Consider the following 25,678-nt stretch of genomic DNA (forward strand, 5'->3'; position numbering starts at 1 on the left):
GGTCCCCTCCATACCCATAATGAAATGAATGTTAATGGTTCCATCTTGTGCATGTCTCATGTGGATAGCCACCTGTGCAGTGAGTTCATAAATGCAGTGAGAGAATCGTTTCCAGAAGACAAAGTGTATCATTCAACACAATCCGTCTCCTCTTTCTGTCCCTTCTTCCAGAATGTCTCCTGAGCCTTAGAGGGAAAGATATAGAAGAAACAAACAAACAAAACAACTAATAAATAATCTTGCACTGTTTTAGAAGGAGCAGGATATCAAAAAAGATATTCTCTCAAATCCTTTTATGTGATTCATATAATCATTATCAAAAATGCATAGCTCTCAGCTTAATATGAGCACTTAAAGTTTGATTTTTATAACTTACCATGGAATATTGCTGTAGCAACAAATTAAAAGGATGTTGTTAAAAAAGACATTCGAGTTATAAACAATCCACTTGCTAAATCATCTTATGTTCAATGAATCTCGAACCACCCAAAGACTTGGGTCATCCTGAGATACAACATTTTGTTGTTTTCAGAAGCCTGAATTTTTGCAGTGCTTTGGCCAGTGAATCAATAATAAACACAGCACAGGCCAGCAAAGGCAGGCAATTTGTGTCTGTTTTGTGCCATGGCAAACCTGTGGAGCCAGCTGTCTGCCAGAAACTCCCCTCCCCAAATGCAAATACTGCAGACAATGATCAGTTCATTATACAGTGAAACAGCCAAGAAGAACCATTATGGTGATTGAAAACACTTGCTAGGGCAAGTGCTTTCCTGGCCCAGTCAACCAGCTGGCAAAGGTAGTTGGGTTAGACTTTCTGTACATGCTTAACTCCAGTGTTGATGCTAACTCAAACTTCGGTGTGAATGGTGCCCTCTAGAGTTGTCTAGTATATTATCCCACACTGATGTAGGACAGGAAGGGCTACTTTTCATGAATGTGACCTTTGTCCTCCCAAATAACAGCTCATTCCTCGGTGTTAATCTTCTTCCCAGCATATCAAAATCTCAGGTTTCTTCTAAGTTGCCCAGACTTCCATCATGTGCTCATCTTAACCAGTAACTATGGTCAAAATGTGGGTATGCTGAGAGACGGCAGAGGAAGTGATGGGAGCCTCAACCACAGGGGCTGAGAAAATGGGGATCTGGTTATAATACAAGCAAGAAGTAGATGAGAGGAAAGTAAAACCAACACATCTCCCCTAGCTCCCACTTAACAGTTAATAAAAGTCTGAGAGAGTTCAGGGATGTGTGTGGACTATGTAGGTTTGCAGCAATAAATGTAGGGTGCTATTTTTCCTGGCCTATTTATTGCTGGGAAGGGTGAGAACTGTAGGTAATAAGCTATATGGAATTTGTTTGTTTGTTCACTCAGTATATGGAAGAACCAGCAGTGAACAGATAAGCTGATATTGAGCATAATAAGGATATGTTTAGAGTCTTTGACTTGGTAATATTCAGTTGATTTTCCAGCTTGTGAAGAATATGAAGCTTGGTTTTCTTGATAGATCTTACAAGTAGAGCCCTCCCTGGAGAACTGGCGTGATTTCTGAGAAACAAGCTAATTGCCTTGATTCTTTGCACTTCCAACTGCTGAAAGGGGATACTGTGCTTTGATTTGGATGTAGCTCTAGTTTAGGGAGAGCAAACTACCTCTTTGGCCTGAGTGGCTGTGTGTTTCAGAAAGTCATAGGCATAGGATATAGAGGAAGCCCAAGCTAAAAGGGCGACATTTCCATGGTGGCTGCTTGATTCCTTACCCACAGCTGCACAAGGACCCTATCCTTGAACACGTTCTTAACTTCGTTTTGTTTACTTTGTAATTTGGTTTTGCAGCAGTCCATCTTGAAGGCTACAGAAAGGATAATGATTTCACAAGAACTTGAGTTGAACCCAAGCGGAAGAAGAGGGAGTTAAGAGATCTGCCCCTGAAATCAACCTGCTCATTTAAAGTAGATTTGCAGAAAAGCAGCCCGAGAAAACAGCAAATCAGTCTGCCTTATCTAAAAGGGATAAAATCATCCCCACAGGAGGAAGTGTGTAACCAGACCCGCCAGTTTATCACCTCTTCACGAGACCTTGAAATAGCTCTATGAATTTATATTGTTTCCGAAAGACATATGAGCCCTGCTGTCGTACCCTGTCCCACTGTGAGCCTTGAAATCAATCCATTGCTCTTTCAAACTTTGGGAAAACGACAGGCTGCTAACGTCGGCGAACTCTCGGCACTCACAAATGTGTTTTCACTCCTCCAGTTTACTGAAGTGGAAGACAGGAAGGACATGCTTTTCTCAAAAGAGCCACATAGGCTCAGAGACCTCTATTTTGCAGACATGAGTGCCTTTTGCCTCCCTAACATGAGCAGCTGTGCCCTCTCCAGTCCCACAAATCACCACCTCCTCTGTATTAGCCAATGCAGTCAACTCCTGTTTCCCTTTGGAGATTTGATGAAGGTTCAAGCATGCCCTCCTCCCACAGTCCAACAGGCCAGGGCTGGATCTTCAGTGCCTGCCACACCACAAATCATCCTCCCTACCTTAGGTTCCATGCGTTTTTTCATGTTGCCTTAGTTGATTGTCATTTACTTGATGGGAATTTTACCAGTGTCAATACCTCACTGTGGAGCAGCAAATGTCTTATGGGTTACTAGACATACTCTACACTGTAATGTTTTATTTTTTTCTATATGGACATAATTTGATATGCTGTTTCTTCAACTTAGCATACACAATACCTTTTTTGTTTTGTTTTTGTTTTTTGTTTGTTTGTTTTCGGTTTTTTGTTTTTTGTTTTTTTTTTTGTTTTGGGGTTTTTTTGAGACAGGGTTTATCTTATAGCACTGGCTGTCCCGGAACTCACTTTGTAGACCAGGCTGGCCTCAAACTGAGAAATCCACCTGCCTCTACCTCCCAAGTGCTGGGATTAAAGGCAGGCCCTACCACCACCTGGCTACACATTACCTTATTGAATTAAAAATAACTTTATTATGATTACATTATTATTTATGCCTGTGTGTCTTTGTATGCATGAGTGCATGCTTGTGAGTGTGTATGTTTGTGTGTGTGTGTGTGGTGTGTGTGTGTGTGTGTGTGTGTGTGTGTATGTATGTTTGTGTGTAGGTACACTAGAAAGGCAGAAGAGAGAACTGGATCCCAGAGAGCTGGCATTAAAGGCAATTATAGGTCATATAATATGGGTGCTAGGAATTGAACAGTGATCCTCTAAAAGAGATACTAACATTCTTAACTTCTGAGCTATCTCACCAGCCCCCCAAATGAACTTTGACAGGCAACTAAAAGCAATTTATACAAGCATCTTCATAGAATTAGACAGTTCTATAATTAAAAAAAAAGAATAAAAACATATTACTGATATCTCTGAGGAGGCTAGGAAACATAGTTGTGTGATAACTGGGGGCATAGCTCTCATTTTTCCTATAATTAATAAATATATGTTTTTTTTTTCATAAGCAATTTCACAGAGTGGATAACATATCAGTGCTTCTTTAAGCCTAGATAATGACTGATAGTCATAAACTTTTCCTGGTATTTACTAGCTATGTATATTTCAGCCATTTAATTAATTTCTCTGCTGCTATTTTTATCTTTAGAATGGAGATAATGGTATTTTCCATGGATATATTGTAGGAAGTAACTGGGAGTCTATCTAACATCCTTAATGGGCTACCTGGCATTTTGTAAGTGCTTTATAGATGTTTGTTTGGTAGTCTTATTATAATTGCTAAATATAGCAATACAAGAAAATTTTTCTCAAGTACATTTCCAGGATGTGGAAGGCAAGATCCAGTGTAACACTTTTTTTTTTTTTAACCAAGCCATAAACATGTAGATATCTTTTCTAGCTCTTCTATTATAGATAGAAATGGTATTGGAGGCATGCACAAATGTTTAATACCTAAGTATTCATCTATGAGGTTTTAAAAGTTGTATCTCACAAGATAGATGAAAATGAAACATGTCTTATAATCAAGTATGATGGTACATGCTTTGCTAACCCATCATCACTCAGGTGGCTGAGGCAGGAGAATCATGAATTAGAGACCAGTCTGTGTTACAGAGTGAAATCCAGGGTAGAATGAGGCACCTCTTTGAGACTCTATCTGCAAAGCAAAGCGTAAGAGTACTACCCTGGCTTCTTCTGAGAACAGGATAGATGGAAATTACTCAACTGAAAAACAAGTCTCTGAGCAATTCCAAGTGATGGGGGAGGCTACCACCCCCAGAATGACTACCTGGGACTAGCCCAAGACCCTCTACACCTGATAGTTATGTTTTTAAATAAATAAGTAACTTTGTATAATTATTTGTGAGATGTGGAAGTTGGTCTAAAGTAGTTGACTACTTAAGGCTTCTTTAATGTTATTTATAGGAAAAAAAAAAAAACCAAGAGACCATATTCTGAAAAATTAACTCTCTATTGTCTTCAGCTTCACCTTTGTCTTTTCCGAAATAGAGAATGACATTAATGATGCTGCTTAAATGTCTAACAAGATTTCCAAAGAAAGTTACTGAAGATGAGCCCAACTATATTGCTCAGTCTTTGGTTCGTTGGTTGGTTGTTGGTTGATTGGTTAGTTGGTTGGTTGGTTAGTTTCATTGTCTACTTTTTTAGTGCAGAAGGTAAATAGATCCCAAATAAAACTGCTAGCAGACAACAAATCATTAAATTTTAACTCCCACAAATAAGACCAAAATCCTTAGAACTGTTTGTTTATCCACAAACTTCTAAAACTAATAATTTCATGGCTTGTGAAGCTTTTATCAGACTTGACACTCTAGTCCTTATGTAAAGCATTGAGGTAGGTGGAGATCTTCAAAGATGGGTTTTTGTGTTGTTTTATTGTTGTTGTTGTTGTTGTTGTTTAATCTTATAAAAATAGCTCAGCCTTTTAAACTTCATGTAAAAAGGGCAGGCTGGACTGACATGACAAAGTATGCCCAGAAGGGAACACTGAATGAAAACTTTGAAGCAAACTATTTTCACTGAAGAGTTGGCCAGATCTAATTAGTTATGGAGGTTAAAGGCAGGGAGGAAAGGCCAAGGGGCCTGAAGGGACTGTAGGGACAAAGTGTCAAGGAGAAGCCAGGCCCCACGTGGAGAAGAAAGTGTCACTGCTTGAAACTTTAATAATTTGGTGTCCGGGTGTCAAGCATCCTGATTTCCAGCGGCAGGGGAGGTGACATTGGGAAACATTAACCAACCCTGCACTTTGCTGTAGGTGATCCGTACCCTTTCCATCTTCTTCAATCAGTTGGGCATCTTGTCCTTCGTGTCAGTACACTTTATCCAGTACATTGAGTGCAGGCTGGCCATTGTTTCCATCCACACAGATGTGATGCAAAGTCAGAGGTTCACAATCTATGTTCTTGTTCATCAGCAGAGTTAACTCTTTCGTCGAATCACAGGACCAGCTGCATAAACATGATGATCTAAAACGTCAAAATATACAAATTCAGAGTTTAACTACCTGGAGCTCAGGATAGCAGTACTGTGAGTGAGATTTGTGATGCACATTTGCTTTTATTATAAAGTGTCTGGAGAAATTTGAGTGTTGTAGAAACCATACCATGCCTATATATAGGTAGCATTGTCTTGTCTTCTACAGAAGGAATGTTAACTAATGTTAAACAAGGCAGAGTTGTAATGGGACAGAATAGGATTGCGAGGTAAACATATTTCTCATAAACAATGATTCCAAGGACCCAGAGGATGTACTGTACAAATCAGTTCCAAAGCATGAACAATATGTCCAACATGGTCATATTTGTGTTTTTAAATGCTATCTGATTATCCACAAGTGCACATATACCATGACAGCCTTTGTAGAATTCTACCTATTCAAATTCCTTAGTATAATTTTAATTTTAAAAAGTAGTAGCTTTAAAAATAGTTACTACGGAGGTAAAAAAAATCAACACATATGCAATTAATGTAATTTCAAATAAAATAATATAATTAATGAAAAAAAATCTGATTTTGGAAAAGAACAAGGGTTAGGTATGTGGGACACTTGGAGGGGGGAAACAGAAGGGAAATGATATGATTATATTATAATCTCAAAAAGAGAAATAATTTAAAAATTAAAACGCCATAAATAAACTGCCAGGTGAACTCTCAGCAAAAGTTGTGTGTAGAACAATAGACAAATATTTTTTTATTATGGGTTTTGTGTACTATGATAACAGGAAAGGAGGAACTATAGTATTTTAAACCAAGAAGCAATAGCCAGGTATTGCATTTCTGTAGGAGGCAAAAGATATGCTTATGAGACTGTGAAATGCTCTGGGAAAGATAATTGCTATAAAATCAGAAACATCAAAGCTATCTGATCTATCAGTCATTTAGGCCAGACATAGAGAAGCTTGTGTTGATAGTTTCTACATAGGAAGTGAAGAAGAGGGGAGATACAATTTCTGATGTGTCAATCTAGTCATAGGCTACTTTTAAATACTATTATTTTCTTTGCTCATGAAATGCCATGTCAATGTAAAGAGGACTGTGTTTTTTATGTATATTAAGTAATTTTACTAAATTGAAGAAGTAGCTTACCTAGGAAAAAGTCCCTACGTAGAGTTTTAATTTGTATGGGAAATTTTGAGTGCTTGTTGATTTAATATTATATGATAAAACATGCAGTCATATGATAGTAATAATAGTATTTCCAGTGTCTTAATTTTTAGGATGACCATTATATCACATAAGCTGAGTACTCATTTGTAACATATTCCTCTTTTTCTTTTTTCTTTTTTCCATATTTTATTAGGTATTTAGCTCATTTACATTTCCAATGCTATACCAAAAGTCCCACCCCCACTCCCCTACCCACCCACTCCCCCCTTTTTGGCCCTGGCGTTCCCCTGTACTGGGGCATATAAAGTTTGCAAGTCCAATGGGCCTCTCTTTCCAGTGATGGCCGACTAGGCCATCTTTTGATACATATGAAGCTAGAGTCAAGAGCTCCGGGGTACTGGTTAGTTCATAATGTTGTTCCACCTATAGGGTTGCAGATCCCTTTAGCTCCTTGGCTACTTTCTCTAGCTCTTCCATTAGGAGCCCTGTGATCCATCCAATAGCTGACTGTGAGCATCCACTTCTGTGTTTGCTAGGCCCCGGCATAGTCTCACAAGAGACAGCTACATCTGGGTCCTTTCAATAAAATCTTGCTAGTGTATGCAAAGTTTCTGCAAGGCAAAAGACACCGTCAGTAAGACAAAAAGACCACCAACAGATTGGGAAAGGATCTTTACCTATCCTAAATCAGATAGGGGACTAATATCCAACATATATAAAGAACTCAAGAAGGTGGACTTCAGAAAATCAAATAACCCCATTAAAAAATGGGGCTCAGAACCGAACAAAGAATTCTCACCTGAGGAATACCGAATGGCAGAGAAGCACCTGAAAAAATGTTCAACATCCTTAATCATCAGGGAAATGCAAATCAAAACAACCCTGAGATTCCACCTCACACCAGTCAGAATGGCTAAGATCAAAAATTCAGGTGACAGCAGATGCTGGCGTGGATGTGGAGAAAGAGGAACACTCCTCCATTGTTGGTGGGATTGCAGGCTTGTACAACTACTCTGGAAATCAATCTGCCGGTTCCTCAGAAAATTGGACATAGTACTACCGGAGGATCCAGCAATACCTCTCCTGGGCATATATCCAGAAGATGCCCCAACTGGTAAGAAGGACACATGCTCCACTATGTTCATAGCAGCCTTATTTATAATAGCCAGAAGCTGGAAAGAACCCAGATGCCCCTCAACAGAGGAATGGATACAGAAAATGTGGTACATCTACACAATGGAGTACTACTCAGCTATTAAAAAGAATGAATTTATGAAATTTCTAGCCAAATGGATGGACCTGGAGGGCATCATCCTGAGTGAGGTAACACATTCACAAAGGAACTCACACAATATGTACTCACTGATAAGTGGATATTAGCCCCAAACCTAGGATACCCAAGATATAAGATACAATTTGCTAAACACATGAAACTCAAGAAGAATGAAGACTGAAGTGTGGACACTATGCCCCTCCTTAGAATTGGGAACAAAACACCCATGGAAGGAGTTACAGAGACAAAGTTTGGAGCTGAGATGAAAGGATGGACCATGTAGAGACTGCCATATCCAGGGATCCACCCCACAATCAGCATCCAAACGCTGACACCATTGCATACACTATTCCTCTTTTTCATATCTTACAATACTTTTGTCTCTACTGTTTTAGTTTGGGTTTCTAAACATAGGACCAGTATATACACACAAACACACAGACACAAACACAAACTTCTGAGAATATAATTGAAATTCTTTGAAGATAGTTTACAGGTATTTGAAGTCTTTGCTATTGTATAAACATGAAATTTTCTTTAACAGTTAAACATGTTTAAATACATACATACATTTTTAAATACTGAGATCACTATAGATTTCACCAAATTTTGTCTTAAAACACAAAATCTATACAGGTAACACTTTTCTTTGTAGTCCTTGAGGTTATCTGTTATAGGTATGTTCCCTTCAGCTGAGAAAGAGATTTAAAACTCTCTAGGGTAAGGCAGCTCTGGCCTGATGCAAAATCATTGACCCCTCAGATTGCATTATGGGACTTTTACAGCTGAACAGCAAGGGATGACTATATTTGAGAAGATTAAGAATGAATTTTTTAATGGAATTGAAACAGACATTGAGAAGTCAATTCTGAATGCTAGATTCCAAGCCATGTAGTATATGGAAGACAATAACTTAAAAACTGTATTTGTGACATACAGCATCTGCATATTGTACTCTGGTGGAGAGGTGATAAAGAAATGGTTATTAAGAGAATGTGGGGCCAAGTTTTGTGGAATACTTAGAATTTCTGGCAGAAACTAATTTGATTCCACTTTCATGCTGAACTATTCATAGTTACTGTAGTCATGGACTCTTGCTGTAGAGTGAATCTGAATTGTGTCAGCTTCAGCTTGGTCTCCAATGCAGCAGGGTTCAGAGGTGAGATGTGGGAGAGCCAAATATCCACTGATGGGCTCCTGATTGATGGGCTATGTGGAAATGTTAGAAATTTCAGTGAGACAGTTGGAGGGACTTGGTACTTGGCACCCTGTCCTGTTAGCGGCCCCTTCCTCTCAAGCTGCTTGCTTCCTGGTTGCCATGAGATGAACATCATCAACTGGAACAGATTCAAATGACCATGGACTGGGCTATGTTTATGAGATCTTAAGCCATGAGCTAAAATAAACCTTCTGTTTCCTTTTAACTTGTTTATTTCTAGTATTTGGTCACCAAAATGAAAAGCTGACTAATATAGGTACACATTGACATGAAGGAAGAAAATCTAGACAATTGAAATCAATGCCGGGGTCCTTTTAATAACTCAGATAAAGAACATGGGAATCTATTCCTTATTTATTCAGCCCTCATGAGGGATGCTACTTTGACTGTGATAAAGTAATGTTATAATCAGAAATGAGGAATTGATTTTAAAAGTCAGGTAAATTTTAAGGGAGGGGGATAAGTCCATCTGATATTGATGCTGAGGATACAGTGTTGAGCAAAAGTGGGCAGTAACTGAATTCATGGAGCTTGGAGTCATGCGCAAGCGGAAAAACAATCAATTTAGTGAACAAGTTAATTTGAGGTAATAACATAAAATGATGATGAAGATGATGATAACAGTAAGAAGAAGTAATATAGAAATGTGTTCTTAGAAGGAGCCATTTATGTGGATTTTGTGGTCTTGCCTGGGGAAAAACTTTGAGCTATAACCTTCAAATCAAGACAGAAATGAAATGTCCTTCAGGTGATGTTGCAGGAAATATTTTTAAAATGAACCTGTCAACTCTCTGCACTCCTGCTTCTCTCAACCCACCAACTCCCTGGCCCGGCCGGGCCACATTCCTGCTCTAGTACCGGTACCAGCAGGGCACAACACTATGTCCTGGTGGGATCCTGCTGGCTCTGTCCCACATTCCAATAACCAAATAGATCAGCCATTCTTGAGGTTTGATAGCACAATACTCACTAACCCGGTAAAAACAAGACTCAATGCTCATAGTTAACCAATCAGATTTATATATCAACAAATTCTCAATATACAAGATCCCAGTACAATAATTTCAGAACCAATTGACAATAATAAAAGCTGCCCACCTAGGTTAGACAAATTATTCCAATATTCTAACCTCTATGATATCATAACATCCTGTGATTTGTTATAGCCCCACTGATTCACATTCCCTGCCATCTTCCTTTCTCTCTGCTACCCCAAGATGTTCCCTATCTCCACAAATCTTAGCTCTGCCTCCATTTTCCTTGTCAAATCACAGACCTCCCACTGCCCTAATGTAATTGGACAGGGAAAATCCTGTGACAAGGTAAAGCACAAGTTCTTGAGTGTGGGTGAGTGTGAGTGAGTGTGGGTGAATGTGGATGATTGCAGGTTAGTGTGGGTGAGTACGGGTGAGTGTGGGTCAGTGTGGGTGAGTGTGAAGGAGGGCAATGTGATAAAGATACAGTGCCAGGCTGTCTGTCTTCATGTGTTGGCAAGAGGACAGGAGGCATAGAGGGCAGAGCAATAAGATCAAGTGTGTCCTGGTTGGCCTGAATAGAGTCTGATTTCATTATCAGTCAATACAAAGGCATAGCAGGGTTTTAAGGTGCAAGGGAATGGAGAGGAAGGTTATGTATGTGACAGGATCTGATAATTGAAGCCACTGGTTTGATGAGATACCCAAGGGAAAGACCAAAGGAGAAGCTTTGAGAAGTATTTGGCTGTATTTGAGCAGTAAAGGAGAAAGTAGAAGGTCAACGACATAGGATAGGAAGCAATATAGTGCTAATGCAGAGTCCCCAAGGAAGAGAAAGTTTATAAATGGGAAGAGTGATGTAATACATTGAGTGTCAGATGAGCACAATAGATGAAGGCAATAAAATCAGATGTACTGTAAGACTTCACATTCCCACCAAGTTACACTTAACCTCCAATATTTTGTGAAAGAATTCATTTAGTCTGAAACTAGGTATAGCTCTGGATTGTTGATAATAGAATTTGCAAAAAAGAGAGTTGATTTGTTTTATATAGGAAGTACATTTATACTTAAAAACATGTGCGTTATGCCTTTGGAGGCTATGACAATGGCTTAGTCAGTAAAGTGCCTACAGCTCAAACATGAAAACTTTAGTCCAGATCCCCTGAATACACCACACACACACACACACACACGCGTGTGTGTGTGTGTGTGTGTGTGTGTGTGTGTGTGTGTGTGTGTGTGAGAGAGAGAGAGAGAGAGAGAGAGAGAGAGAGAGAAGAGAGAGAGAGACATGTGCCTATAATCCCAGGGACAGAGGCAGCAGACACAAATAGGCAGATCCTTGAAGTCTTTGATTAGCCAACTCAGCTAAATCTATGAGCTTCAGGGACACTATAAATTCCTGACTCAACAAATAAAAGTGGAAAGTAATCACAGAAACATCCCCAACATCTTCTGCCCTCCATACTCACATGTGAGCACATATCCTCATGAACATACATATTAATACGTACATACTTCATAAATACACTCAGTACACACAGAGAGAGACCTTTTGATATATATTTCTGTTATAGTTTTACAATGATTTCTTGTCACTCCCATGATTTCAGTAAATGAAGTAATTCCTGTATATTCCTGTGTTTTCCTGTGAAATATCCTTAGGGATAGCAATACAAATTGAAAGGAAAAGAAAAACTTAAATTCTTTGACAGGCATTCCTGGCATAGGATGTTGGAATGTGAATAAGCACCACCATTGGGCATGAACTTGCCACCTGGGAGGGACTGGATGTATAAAGGGAAGGAGCAATAGGGACAATGGGGACTACAGCAGCAATGTGGGCTTAATCTGGGAGCCATATTCAGAGGAAGGGATGTTTCACCTGCTGTAGAGGAATTAGACAGGGTGCTGAAGAGTGTCAGCAGGAGGTTTGGGAGATTCTGATGACATTAATTATCTGCCTATATTTTTCATTTGTTTAGTAAACGACTGGTGTAGAGTTTCTTGGGGCCATCAGTTCTGCTCCTAGGACATAAGACATATTCAGACTATCTAGAATAATTGACTCTTTTTACTCCCGGTTACATACGAGTTTAATCACATCACAAACACCTTCATAGGAACACATACTTAACATGTGAAACCTGGGAACCTGAACCAGGCAGAGTTAACACAAAAGCTGACCATTTCAGACAATTTTCCAGGGAGGTCACCAGGATATGTGATGTGAATATATTCAAACACTGAATGTTCACATCTTTGGAAGGCTTTTTTCTAAATCATTCTCATTAGTTACTGCGTAATGAAGTTAGCTTCAAGGTTATGTTGTCTTAGTTGTCTGTCAATACTTAAAGAGTTTTATGAAATTCTTTTAAGTTTATTTTAAGCATTTTATTTGTCTGTTCAATATATTTTTTAGTTTATTCTATGTTTATGGGTGTCTTGCCTTCATATATGTCTATGATCCATGCATTTGTCTGGAAACTTCAGAGACCAGAGTGGGCATTGGAGTTCACAGAACTGGAGTGAGAGCTGTTTCTGAGCTACCATGTGGTTGCTTGAACTCCTTTGGAAAAGCAGCCACTGATCTTAATTACTGAGCCATCTCTCCAGACACCCCAAAACTATATTTATGATTTTATTTATTTTCATCTGCCTAAGGTTCTCAATGAAACTATAGGAGTTGTAACCATGAGAAGGGATTAAAAAGTCAGACATTTCCCTTAATTCATTGGAGAGAAATATAGACACTGTAAGCAGTGCCTTCTTGTGTATGATTTCTATTTCTGTCCCTAAGATGTCATTTAAAGATAAAGCAAATAAAATATAACTTCAGCCACAACAGTGAGGACCACACTGACATATGGACAGTGGTCATTAAATACAGTCTTGAAAAATATACGAAAAGAGCAATAAGCCGTGTTAATTTGAATCAGAGGTCATGAAATGAGGGATTTTGGGGCAAAATTAAGAGGAAAAATAAAATGAGCTAGGAGTAAGTAAATGAGAGTGAACTACTTACAAATACTATAGCCTGCAAACAGCACATTTAATGGAGATGTGGAGTAATTTTTAATGGAGTCCGTGCTGTTGGTTTTGGAAGTGTATTAATGAAACATTGTAAGGTATTATACTAGGCTGAAACTACTTTGCACATGAGAATTATCTAATGATTAACTTGAACAAAAGTTCAAAAGTCTCTCACACACACATGCTATATATATACATATATATATACATATATATATATGACAAACCTTTAAATAAAAGGTAAACAATAAACATTCCTTATCAACTCTTGCACTTCTCCCCAGAAGTAATGACCTCTCATGTCTACATATGCCAGCTATAAAGCTTTTCTTTGTACATCCTCTGACCTAGCATGACAGTCACACTATACATACTTAAATTCACACAAAAATCTCCCTTTCTGTTGATACAAAAATTTGCTTTATACAAATTTCTGTCCTTATTTTTGCTGATAAGCAGTATGTCTACAGTTGGATATTTCAGAAAACTATTGAACAATACTTCAGTTGAAGGTTAGATATGCTCAATCACATGTCAATAAATTTTAATGGCTTTTATTGTAATATGTTGTATGGGTTTAAATAAACAGTGGCTCACTAAATATATTAATACACATTTATGCAAATTTTGTGTCACTTTGTATACAGTGTGAATTGAAAAGAGTGAGGCAGCCTTTTTAGAGAAATACATACTATATTTAAAGAGAGCTAGATTATAAAGATATATTATATTGTAAATCCTCTCCATTCTGATGCCCATTTGTGCTCTTGATATTCTATGTTAATACACTTTCATCAGCTCCTCAATATTAATAATTTTTAGCTGAACTGTTCAGCAAGTGAAACTGGCCACTTTATTTTCCTTATACTTGGCAAGTTATATGAAGAAGAAAAAAATAGTTTTTTTAAAATTTTTCTTTCAGGTGTGCAGTAGAACTTGCATAGAAGAGGAAATAAGCAAGAGAATGAGAGGGTTTCAAAGCATGAAAGCCAGGGGAGAGGAGAGCTTACCTGGAGCATAAAGAAGCCCTTCTATTTCAGAAACAGCTAAATGTCAAATAGCATTTTAACTTTATATTTCTTCTAGGAGTAGAAGGATGTACTTAGAAAATATTTCTTTGAAAGTAAAAAGGTTTTCTCTTGAAGTTAGAAATATTCAGTAGATCAAAACTGTAGAATACATTTAAGGCATTGTTGATCCAACTATTTGGATTTGAAGGGTGAATCCAGTGATATATTTCTTGATGCATAGAACATAGACTTTGTCTTCCAAAGGATATTTTAATCAAAATATTAAAAATAGCCTAGAGTATTATTTAAATAGTTAATTCTAGCTGCCTTTTTTTGGTAATATATCATACATTATATCTCTGATGGATGAGTGGCCAAATGCAGATAAAATTAGCTTTTAGTCATTCATTTTAAATTGCTCTCAAGTTCTTTGGAAGCAAAATTCATTTTAGAAGAATATGCTTCATGTCTCACACAAAGAGATAATGGTCCTATATTTCATTCTATGAGCAATAACAGTTTAAGTCGTGTGATTCAGAAATGTAGAAATGTATGTATTAAGTTGATGAAAGTTAAGGCTTGATATAGCAATAAAACCAGCAACCTAAAGCTTCCTAGATTGATGTTCATAGCATAATATTTTCCTGTCAAGAATTAGGTGGAATGAAAATCTATAAAGATAATAGATGGTACAAAGCTTCCCTCACTTGTATATAAATGAAAAAGCCAATGCTGTATGTGATAATAGAAACAGAAATGTTAAGATGTTCTGAAACCCAGATAAAGACAGCACTACTGTTGTAATACTATTATTGAGTAATGGTAGAAAGTGGAAATTTAAGTCCAATGTTAGAAGAGAATAAAATGAATAATAATGCTGTATCCAGACACAAAAAAAGCCATATCTAGCTTTATGTTGAAACCAACTTTACCATATAGAAAAGAAATCACCATGAAAATTTTACTTTGTTAATACAAATAAACTGCACATAAAGACTTATGAATTTCATTATTCAATTAATTTTGCCCAAATTAATTTCAAGTTGACATATATGTCTTTATAAGAAGTAATAATTTAAAATAGTTGAAACGCATTGCTCAAAATTAGTTCACAGTCTGAAGCTGTGTTTATAAACTGGGTTCCTATCGTCTCCCTGATATCACCTCTACTGATATTTAAGTATGAAGTGGCAAGATGGTTTATTACTGACCTCTCTGTCAGGTGAAAACACGGGGTTGGTTTTTTGTAGCTTCAAGTTTTGTGATATGACCTTATTAGTATTGAAAGCTGATTTGCTTGAACAGAAAGATCAACAAGCTTATAAGATGTGATCTCAGTGTGTAGTCTATGTAGTTTGTGCAGAGCTAGCCTATTGGAAGTGGCCTCGGTTGTATGGGGTGCTTTTACTGAGTGCTGCCCAGCGGATGGGAACAACTATAGCTCATAAGGCAAGGCTAAGTGTGCCCAGATTGCCACACATCTACAGCAAGGAATTGACTAGAGCGTAGGTTTCTCAGTCTAAAATTCCATCTTTTAGAAACTACCCAGTATACCTTAAAAAATAAGTGAAATCTCCATAAATATTCCCTAGAATGGTGTCATATATGGAACAAAATTCCCATTTACTTCATCCATAGGTAGGTTGGATGCTTAGCTAATGTGTGTGACCTGTTCTCTCTCAAAGGGCTAGAGACTCATTTAATATTTTTATTTCATTCTCAGAAAAATTCATACGTTTTACACTAGGAACTTGGAATTTTCATTCTGTATTGGGCCATACAAACTACACAGCTAGCTCTGTGTGTATTCCGAGCACCCACATTAGGCATCTTGTAATCACCTTTAACTCCAGTTTCAGGGGATTTTACCCTCTGGCTATAATGGGTGCATGCACAAACATGATACACATATTATATATACAAATAGTTTTTTAAATCTTTTGGAATATGAAAATGAACATGAACACAATATAATCATGACCCTCAGGTTATATCCACTCTAGTGTTAAATATTTGCTAACTTTTAAAAAATCTTTTCAAGATTAAAAAAGATTACAAAAAACAGGTTTGTAAAGCAAGAGGCAATTCTGTGAGCAGCAAACACACAGGGCAAAGCCACAATGTGTTCATGTAGAGTCAGAGGCATTACAGGCTGACCGTGTTCTCCTTATTAAACACACATAAGCATGCTAGATATTTATATACTCTGCAAATTAATTTGTATCATTTTGGTCAAGGGGTATTGATTTGTTTATTTAAAAATCACATTAGAAAAAGTTTTAAAATGAAATTTATTATTAAAAAAAAGTGATACCTAGCGAATGAATACTGCCGCTTAGATTTTTTATCTGGAGCAACAATAAGAAAGCATTTTCTTATCATGCTTACAATGATCAAGGTGGTGTTTATTTATACTACCTTATGAGGTTTCTGTGGTATAGATGGTGTCTCATGAAAGGGAAGAAGTAGAACTTTCAGATCCGTCTATAAGCCTGCTAACAATCAGCATGGTTCTTTTGTTGTATTTATTCCACTACACATATCCAATAACTCAGGATCTTGAATTATCTTGGCCAATTATCATTCCTACAGTTGAACTGAGTACTAGAAATAAGGCATAATATATAATGTGATTTTACGTAGGCTGTAAATTGGAGTTTACAATATGGATACCATAAGAAATATTACGATAATGGACTATTGTCTGTTAAGGCACCTCTCTAGAGGAACACAAAGAGATGAGTTCTGTGGAGATGAGAATTATATGTAATAGAAATACAAGTTCTGTCACAGGAAGAAAATGTTTTCTCTTATGATAGACAGGATTCTTTATTATACTTCCTTCTAAGTGTTTGCAAGCAATTGGAGAAATCCATGATATGAAACTTCAAACAAAGGCACGGGCTAATTTCTTTCATGATATTATGGTGAAACTCAAAATTAAGGAAATGCCCACTTAGTTTGCTCATAGTGTTTTAGATATTTATTAAATTATAAAGTTTCCTCCTAGCATTTCACTGAGCTTCTTTTAGCTTGAAAATATGCATGTCATTCTTCTCATCTTCCATTATTATTTGTCCTCTCAATAGTTATAATAAAATAACGAGACCAGAGAGATGCATGTTTTTGGCCAGGTGAGATAACTGAATTTTAGTGTTCATAAATACATACTAGGGGACATGAACATACAAATGGATATGCTACATTACTGAATAAAATAAATGTGTATAATTACCAAGCACTTTGTAATAATTTCTTTTAAAGGAACAAGCTACACTTAAAACAGTAGCTGGAACATATTTTATCCTTTGCATGCTTGCGTAAATGTTAGCTTTAACTACATTTCCTTGTTTATATGTATGCAAACACAATCCAAAAGGAAAGTGAATTATATTAAAGTTACTGTCTTGTTTGCTTTCATGAATAATAATGGAACAAGAGCTATGCTTCAGTAGAATTTGAGTGTGGCATTTTGTATAGCTCTATTGATTATCAGCCCAGTACATCCTCACATATAAAAGGAAGTGCTCCTGAATATGACAGAAAGATTGGGTAAGGCATTCAAGACATCAAATTTGTGCAGACGGATCTGTCAATAGCACAGTTCCTTGTCCCTTAGCCTTCCTAGCTCTGTTCATTTGAGCAGTCTTGAGTGGTCTTGCATATTGACTAGTGGAGCTGAAACTGATGTAAACAAGGTTATTCTTTAGTAAGCTGACAGTTTGTGTCCTTATTTATCAATGCTGGAAAACTAGAAATGAAGCGTTAGCATAAAGAAGTATATCAAGGAGGCAGAGTAAGAAAGAAAGCTTAGCTAGAGCCAACACCATCTCTACAATATCAGGAATTAAAGTATTGTGAAGCAGCTTCGAAAACTGGTTTTATCTGTGATTCAAGAAGACCCAATTTTCACTCCAAAACAGATTGGCAATGACTGGATGTCATTACTATTTGAAAGCTACCCCGTGACCTAGATGAAAAAAGTCGCAGGCCAGATTGCTTAGTGGACAGATGTCTACTTCACCAATGGCTACCTCCCAAAAATGGGATAACAACTGAATGTATAATATAATGACTTTCATGGTGATATCTGCACAGTCAACTTCTAAACACCAATGTCACGCCATGTCTATTGCTGCAGAACAGCATTTTCAGAGAGTTTATAAAGTACATTTTTTTCACTTTTGAGCTGTAAGTTTTAACACACTATATTAGCATATTTATGGACTAATGATAGTATATTATTTTCTGTCCCTCATAAAAAGATAATTATCAGGTATACTATATATCATAATAGAAGGGCTCCTATAATTGTATAAACCATTACTAGGCTTTATTAAAGCAAACACATATGATTTTTAAAACTTGAAATCATGTGGAATTCAAGATTGGAAAAACAAAGGGACTTCAAAGTATACAAATCTCTCCAGTGATTTTAGATTAGATTTCTTCAGTGGTGTTGAAATATCAGATAGTGGAGCACTTTTGACAATTTTCAAAGCTATAGAAATGAAAAAATTTTAGAGTGAGGTTAAATAATTTTCTAACAGTCCCATAGTACCATGTAACATCTGAAGAAAAATTTCAAGTTCAGACCAGCTAGGATTTCTACTGTGGCTGTGCTGGTGACCAGTTTGATGTTCTCACTCATTTCCAGTGCCTAGACAATTTTAGTCTCAGTGAATATGTTCAGCTGAATGAAAGGATCAAATGTATCATTGGAAAATGATCAATTTGCAACTGGACTAAAAGAACTTTAATTCACATTTCCGATGTTTTTGCTCAGATCTTTGCAAAAGATTTAAAGCAAGCCTTATGCTCGTAATAGAAACTGCTTTTGTTTGTTTAAGTATTTATTTTTTAATTATGGCTGTTGTGCTTGCTTGTATATCTGCGCACCAAATGTGTGGACTGCCCACCCAGGCCAAAGAAGACATCAGACTCTTTAGAATTGGAATTGCAGATGGCTGTTAGCTATCATGTAGGTGCTGAAAACTGAACCCAGGTCCTCTGGAATAGAAAAATGTGCCTTCAGTCATGGAAACATCTCTCTAGTCCCTTTTGTCAGTTTTTCATAGCAACCTTGTACACTGGGAATTATATAATACATTGTGACTATCACAGCTTCTGTTAGTGACAAGAACCTGGACTTCATTTTGCAGATTGCTACTCATTCCTTATATTTTCAGTAGCACTTATTATTCCTGAGATTGAGTTTTGTCATATATAGAAAATAGAATAATAATTCAGATTATTTGTTGATCACCCAGTCAATATTTCTAACTATTGCTTTGCATATAACAATCATTCGAAACATCATTTTTTTCAGTAAAATTCTTTTTCTAAAATCAAAGAGCAGCTAGAAGACAAGAATGCCGTATTTTGACCATATTCCACTTTCTGTTTCTTTACCAGATGATGAATTTTTTCACGAACTCCCAGAAACCTTTCCATCTGACCCACCTGAGCCATTGCCACACTTCCTCATTGAGCCCGAGGAAGCTTACATTGTGAAGAACAAGCCTGTGAACCTGTATTGTAAAGCCAGCCCTGCCACCCAGATCTACTTCAAGTGCAACAGCGAGTGGGTTCATCAGAAGGACCACGTAGTAGACGAGAGAGTAGATGAAACCTCTGGTGAGTTTGGGGTTGTGGCTCAGGACTCACTCCACGGTGCTGTTGTCACAATACTACTACAGGTAGCAAGGCTGAAAATGGAGTTCTTATCTTTTGGCAAAAGCCTTTGAATCAGTTAGGTTAAGAATTAATGATCTCATTTTATGCAATGCAAAGCAATCCATCAATGATAAATGCTTTATTGTTGATGAACTATGTGACTGTTCAATAAGATACATAATATGGAATCGATAGAATGAATAAATGGGAACATCCTGGAAAATGATGTCTTTGAATTTCACTTGTACAGAAATCAAAGATAAATCTCTTGCAATCCAGGGGTCATGTGCAAATGAGAATACATTGAGCTTGATGACATCATTGCCCAACATTGGTCTGCATACATACCTGATATTATTTTACAGAATATTTTAAATAATTCCTTGAAAATTAGCTACCAGTGAAACTTTGTGATGTTTTAGTTCACAATTACCAATGAAAGATAGTTATGCAATACCTATATTTCTCTTAAATTAGAAGAGAGAAATGTTTCTTCTGTGGCTTAAGTGTTTTCATCTCCAGCAGGGAGACTAGCACTTAAAACATTCAGATCTAAATATGTTATGGTTTTAAACTATATAGTAATGTTAAGACATTATTAATCAACATTTCTAAGCTAACAGGAATTAAAATGACAGAAATGAGAAACATTTTTACATCTTATCTTTCTACATACAGAGAGCAGATTCAGGGTTTCAAATGTGCAAATAATTCCAGTGTGTGCCTATCTATTGGCTTAATCTGAAACAAGGAAAGAACAGCACATTCCACATCCCCAGCAACAATATCAATTGAATAGATGGTAATCAAAGGCATAGACTAGGCTATTGATTAAGAAGATGCATCTCAAAAGGACTTGTAAAACATGTGTGTACATAGTGTAAGTGGTGACAGGAAATCAAGTGGCAGCTGTAGGTAATGGCTGTTCATCTGCTAGTCAGTGTGTTCACTGACTGCAAGCTGCTGACTGCAGAAAACAGCGATTATCCAATCACAGGCAAGCTTACAGCAGGGAAATGCCTCACCTCTTCATCTAATTACTCAGAAAATAACTCTACCAGACGTTGACAACAATCTCAAAAGAACTGAATATTTTGATTTCAGCTCATTTATTTCTGAAGATTTCATATACATATACTTTTAATAATGCATGCAAGGTATCAGAAATGTAAAAAGGAGAATCAATGTATTTAGACATGTCTTAATAATTAATAAAAAAGTTTGTGTGAGAAGATTATAAATAAAAATTAAATGTCTGATATTCAGCACTTCTGAGAACTTCTCCATATGTTAGTAACATACACACACACACACACACACACACACACACACACACACACACACACAAATTCAGGATGAAGACATGAGAGTTAAGGGAAAAGTTCCAGTACATGAGGCCAAAGAGAGAATCAAATGTTGTACAAATTTTGTTGGCTTTTATTTCTAAATGAAATTTTGCCAGAGAGTTAGCAATTATCCTTTGGTGCCAAACCAGACACACATACAAAGGTATCTACAGACACTAGAACTGAGAGAATCATTGTAACCTATTAAAAAGCATTTTAGAGAGCATATATCAGTAAGATGTGTAAAAGTTCTAAGGAAAGCAGAAAACTACCATTTATGACATATGACATAATTTTATATACATGGAAAATTTATGCAGTTTCAAAGAAAAAAAATACAAATTTTGAGAATATAGTAAATTAGGTGCTGAAAATAGTGTGACTCATTATTTTTTCTAGGTATAGATTGTCAATTCAAATTAGCAAGGTATGTCATTTAGAATATCAATGTAAAAGCAATTATATAGTTATGAGGTTAAGACATTTGAAGGATTTTTTTCCTTTGTGATACTGGGGATAGATCATAGACGTCATGCATGCCGGGCATGGGATTCACCACTAAGCACATACCCAGCTTTAGAAGGAACATTTTCAAATTCTACCTAGTTATAAAAATAATTGTGTAATTGTGCATGAACACAACACACACACAAATATACACACATGTATATATTGTTCTTGAATATATGTGATAAATATTTTTGATATACATGCCATCTATAAGTGATTCTGAAAGATTACCACACTTTAATGTAGAGTAACTTCTAATAACAGCTCAGTGCAACTTGAAATAGAAGTGCAATCAAATAATCTTTAAAAACATAAAATAAAAGAGATGTGATCTTCTCTGAAGATCACACACAGATCTACAATTAAGATTTGGTTAGATAAAACATGAAAATAGTTTAAAACTTCCAGAATGTGATGATTGTATGACCAGTTAAAAAGGAGTCGATTAGTACATGCATTGAGATATCAAGGCAGGAAGTCAGAAAGGAAAGAAATAGATACACTAAATATGTATCCTATTTCATTATTTAAAGTAAGTTCTAGAAGTTATTGAGTGACGTCACCATCATCATGACCATCATCATCACCACCACCACCATCATCATCACCATCACCATCACTATTATCATTCTGGCCATTTGTTGGTCGGTTACTCGGTTTCAGTAATGGGACAGCCAAACCTTTTAAATTAAAACACAAAATAAAGAATCTTTATAGGAAACCATTAGGTAATTGAATTTTAAAATACCACAAACAGAGCCAAGGAGGATATTTTTAAAAACTTATATCAACATTGATTAACATGAGTCAAAGAGATAACTTAATTACTATGCAAATATTTTTAAATTACATTTTAGAAAATGCACTAGCACCCATAAGAAAACCAACCAACATTACAACATGTAATTCTAGGCAAAGGAATGCTAATTATAAATAAACATCTAAGAAGATGTTAGCTACTTCAATACAAGAATTAAAGACCTTTTTTTTACTGGGGCACAAATTGCAATGCCAGTATGAAATTAGCACCAGTACTGAAATACATTATACCCACCCCCATTGCTTCTGCCAGGCAAGTGAGTCTAGGGACTTCCTACAAGTAAAATTCTGGATATAAACAAAGATTTAGCATTGCAAGTTGTCTACTGTGCCCTGTTGATTATGTTCTTTCCTAGAACTGATTACTATAGTGTTGTTGTTGTTGTTGCTGTTGTTGTTTAAGTGAAGTTTTTCCACTAATGAGACTGTGTAAATTCTGTTAGATAAAACTGAACACAAAATCCAAATTAGAGAACCCAGCATCCCTGCTGTATTTTGCTGCTGTGCAAAGAAGGGAGATACACATGTTTTTGTATAGCAGTTGAAACTTTCTGCATAAACACACACCAAGATGTTGACAGCTAAGAATCTAGGGTGATGACTTGAGACTTTTGTTGTTTGATATTTTTCAGTCTTTTGAATATATTATTTTCATCATAAATAATGAAACCCACTGAACAGCTATGCCACTTTATTGTAGCTCTCTATCAGCTACTATAAATCCCCAATCTAGACAAACTGTGTAGAAATTTCTCGGTCTCTTATATTAGAGTTCCTTGCCATCTTCTGAGACCAAACACTGCAAAGATGGAATGGGAATAGAATTCTTTCTGGGGTCTTTTGTTTGTTTATTTGTTTTTATAAAACTAGATTCACCTGCAACTTGGGTCCTCAGCTCTATACTTTAACATTCTGATTTTATTATTTTGAGGGGACCATGGTGGTTTTTTTAAAAGCAAGAAATATTAGAATATATTAAGTCTTGAAATACATTGCAAAACTGAAATATTTTTAGTGTCTTAAAAAAATCACATTTTTCCTTAAATGACAGAACAGACAAAAGTCATTGCAAACACATTCATTTTCGAGTTATATCTTCCTCAGAACAACACATGCAAATCATATTTAGTAGCAATCACATTTCCTAGCAACTAAGCATAGCTAATTGCATTTAACAAAGTCTCTACCAAGATAATTTCACATTTGAAAAATTAATAAACACTTTGAAGAAGAGAGAGATCTTAAAAATTCTTTTACTTACTCCTAACCCAGTGGCTTACATCTGCTGTTCCATCACTCAGAAGGCTGAGGCAAGAGGATTGTTATCAGTTCAAAAGCAAGCCTACCTAGTGAGTTCAAGGTCACCCTAAGCTATAACTTGAGACCCTTTCCCAACCAAATTAAATGAAAAAAAAAAAAAAACAGTGTCCCTCTCAAATTCTGAAAGCATTCTATGGTCCCTCATCTTCTGAGGTTTGAAACAAAGGATTACTGATACTTGTTTAACGAAACTATATCATTGGTCAAAATGAAGTCTACTAATTAAAGCCCTCACTACACTTAACTGTTTGCCATTTCACCATTTAAACTAACTTGCATTTCTTTTATATGTCCAAGAAAAAGAAGAAAATGCAAACTATGATACACTTTTACAGTATTCAGAAATTCTTCATCTGGTGACACAGTAATATCACATCCCAATATTTATTTATTTGACTTTATATGTATGAGTGTTTTATCTGCGTGTATGTATGGGCCTTACCTGTGTTTTGTGCCTGTGTGGTCCAGAAGAAAGATGATCCTCTAGAACTGGAGAAACGGGTGTGAGCCAAACACAGGTCCTCTGCAAGAGAATCAAGAGCTCTTGACCACTGAGCTGTCTCTCTAGCCTCCAAATCACATAGAAATGTGGCTCTGATCAAAAATTTACCGTTATATTTTAAAGAACATCTCAGGCTCAGCGGCTTGGTTTCTGTTTACTCAGTCTCTACAATTCCTGTTTCCATGGCACCAATAATCCACCATGTGAGAGCAAATGGTTTGCTTCTCCCAGGAAGAAGCAGGGGAATCAAGAAAGCCACAGTTGTTTTGAAATTTTAATAATCCCTTAGATTTTTTTCTCCTTTCATCTTTAATTATTCTCAAGTTAACTAAGACCAACACACCACAATAAAAGGTGCTCTGAGCCTTGCAGTGACCATTTTGTATGTCTGATACTCTTTAAGCATCCCATAAATCTCATATGAGATGCATTCTGGGTGCTCCTTTTATGAACAAGGAAACTGAGGCTCAGCAGGATACAGAAAGTAAATTCCTCCAAATTACACAATGAGGCAGAAACAGAACACAGGACGCCTTTTCCTCTCAGCTGTGTGAGTGTGACATAGTGAGTGCTTCTAGTGTGCAGGGGGCTTTGAGAATAGTCCCTAGTCCTATTGAAGAAGGCAGCTGTGGTGTGCACTTCATGTTGCCATATGCCTTCTTGACATTAACATGTAACAACAACAACAAAAAGAAGGAAGGAAGGAAGGAAGGAAGGAAGGAAGGAAGGAAGGAAGGAAGGAAGGAAGGGAGGAAGGGAGGGAGGGAGGGAGGGAGGGAGGGAGGGAGGGAGGGAGGGAGGGAGGGAGGGAGGGAGGGAGGGAGAGGGAGAGGGAGAGGGAGAGGGAGAGGGAGAGGGAGAGGGAGAGGGAGAGGGAGAGGGAGAGGGAGAGGAAGAGAGAGAGAGAGAAAGAAAGAAAGAAAAAGGAAGGAAGGAAGGAAGGAAGGAAGGAAGGAAGGAAGGAAGGAAGGAAGGAAGAAAGAAAGAAAGAAAGAAAGAAAGAAAGAAAGAAAGAAAGAAAGAAAGAAAGAAAGAAAGAAAGAAAGAAAGAAAGAAAGAAAGAAAGAAAGTCACACAGAGAATGTCTAGCTGGGCACACATTCAATCAAGTAGATTGTCTCTATTCCAAATCTCACCAAGGACCTGTTACAGACACATTGGTCCCACCTCAATCCTGAAATATTCTTCCTCTTCTTGTGTTCTTATTTTTGATACATTTTTATTGGTTATTTTTATTTATTTACAATTCAAATGTTATTGCCACTTCCCCATTTCCCCTCCGTAAACACCTATCCCATCTTCTCTCCCCCTTGCTTCTATGAGGGTGGTCCTCCACCCACTCACCCACTCACCTGGCTCTAGCATTCCCCTACACTGGAGCACTGAGCCTCCACAGGACCAAGGGC

At 36.9% G+C, this 25,678-nt stretch overlaps 1 protein-coding gene and 1 long non-coding RNA gene across 4 annotated transcripts in view; one reads left to right on the plus strand and one right to left on the minus strand.

The window, feature by feature from the left end:
• The window catches only part of Gm15689, a 26,613-nt gene extending 1,644 nt beyond the window's left edge, over window positions 1-24,969 (minus strand). The window contains exons 1-3 of one of the 2 annotated variants that reach the window (XR_003954683.1): window positions 24,381-24,969; window positions 24,213-24,293; window positions 1-5,446 (exon numbers count right to left, since the gene is read on the minus strand). The exon at window positions 1-5,446 is cut by the window's left edge and continues 1,644 nt beyond it. This is a non-coding gene — a long non-coding RNA (predicted gene 15689). Of the gene's footprint in view, window positions 5,447-19,899; window positions 24,294-24,380 lie in introns of those variants that run through there. The other variant, XR_003954682.1, reaches the window with a different exon arrangement.
• Window positions 1-25,678, plus strand: part of Unc5c (unc-5 netrin receptor C) — a 369,361-nt gene that overhangs the window by 192,909 nt on the left and 150,774 nt on the right. For both annotated transcript variants that reach the window (NM_001293561.1, NM_009472.4), the window contains exon 2: window positions 19,515-19,736. In NM_001293561.1, the coding sequence (NP_001280490.1) occupies window positions 19,515-19,736 (222 nt within the window). The remainder of the gene's footprint in view (window positions 1-19,514; window positions 19,737-25,678) is intronic.

The sequence above is a fragment of the Mus musculus genome, chromosome 3, assembly GCF_000001635.26.
Source record: "Mus musculus strain C57BL/6J chromosome 3, GRCm38.p6 C57BL/6J".
NCBI lineage: Eukaryota > Metazoa > Chordata > Mammalia > Rodentia > Muridae > Mus > Mus musculus.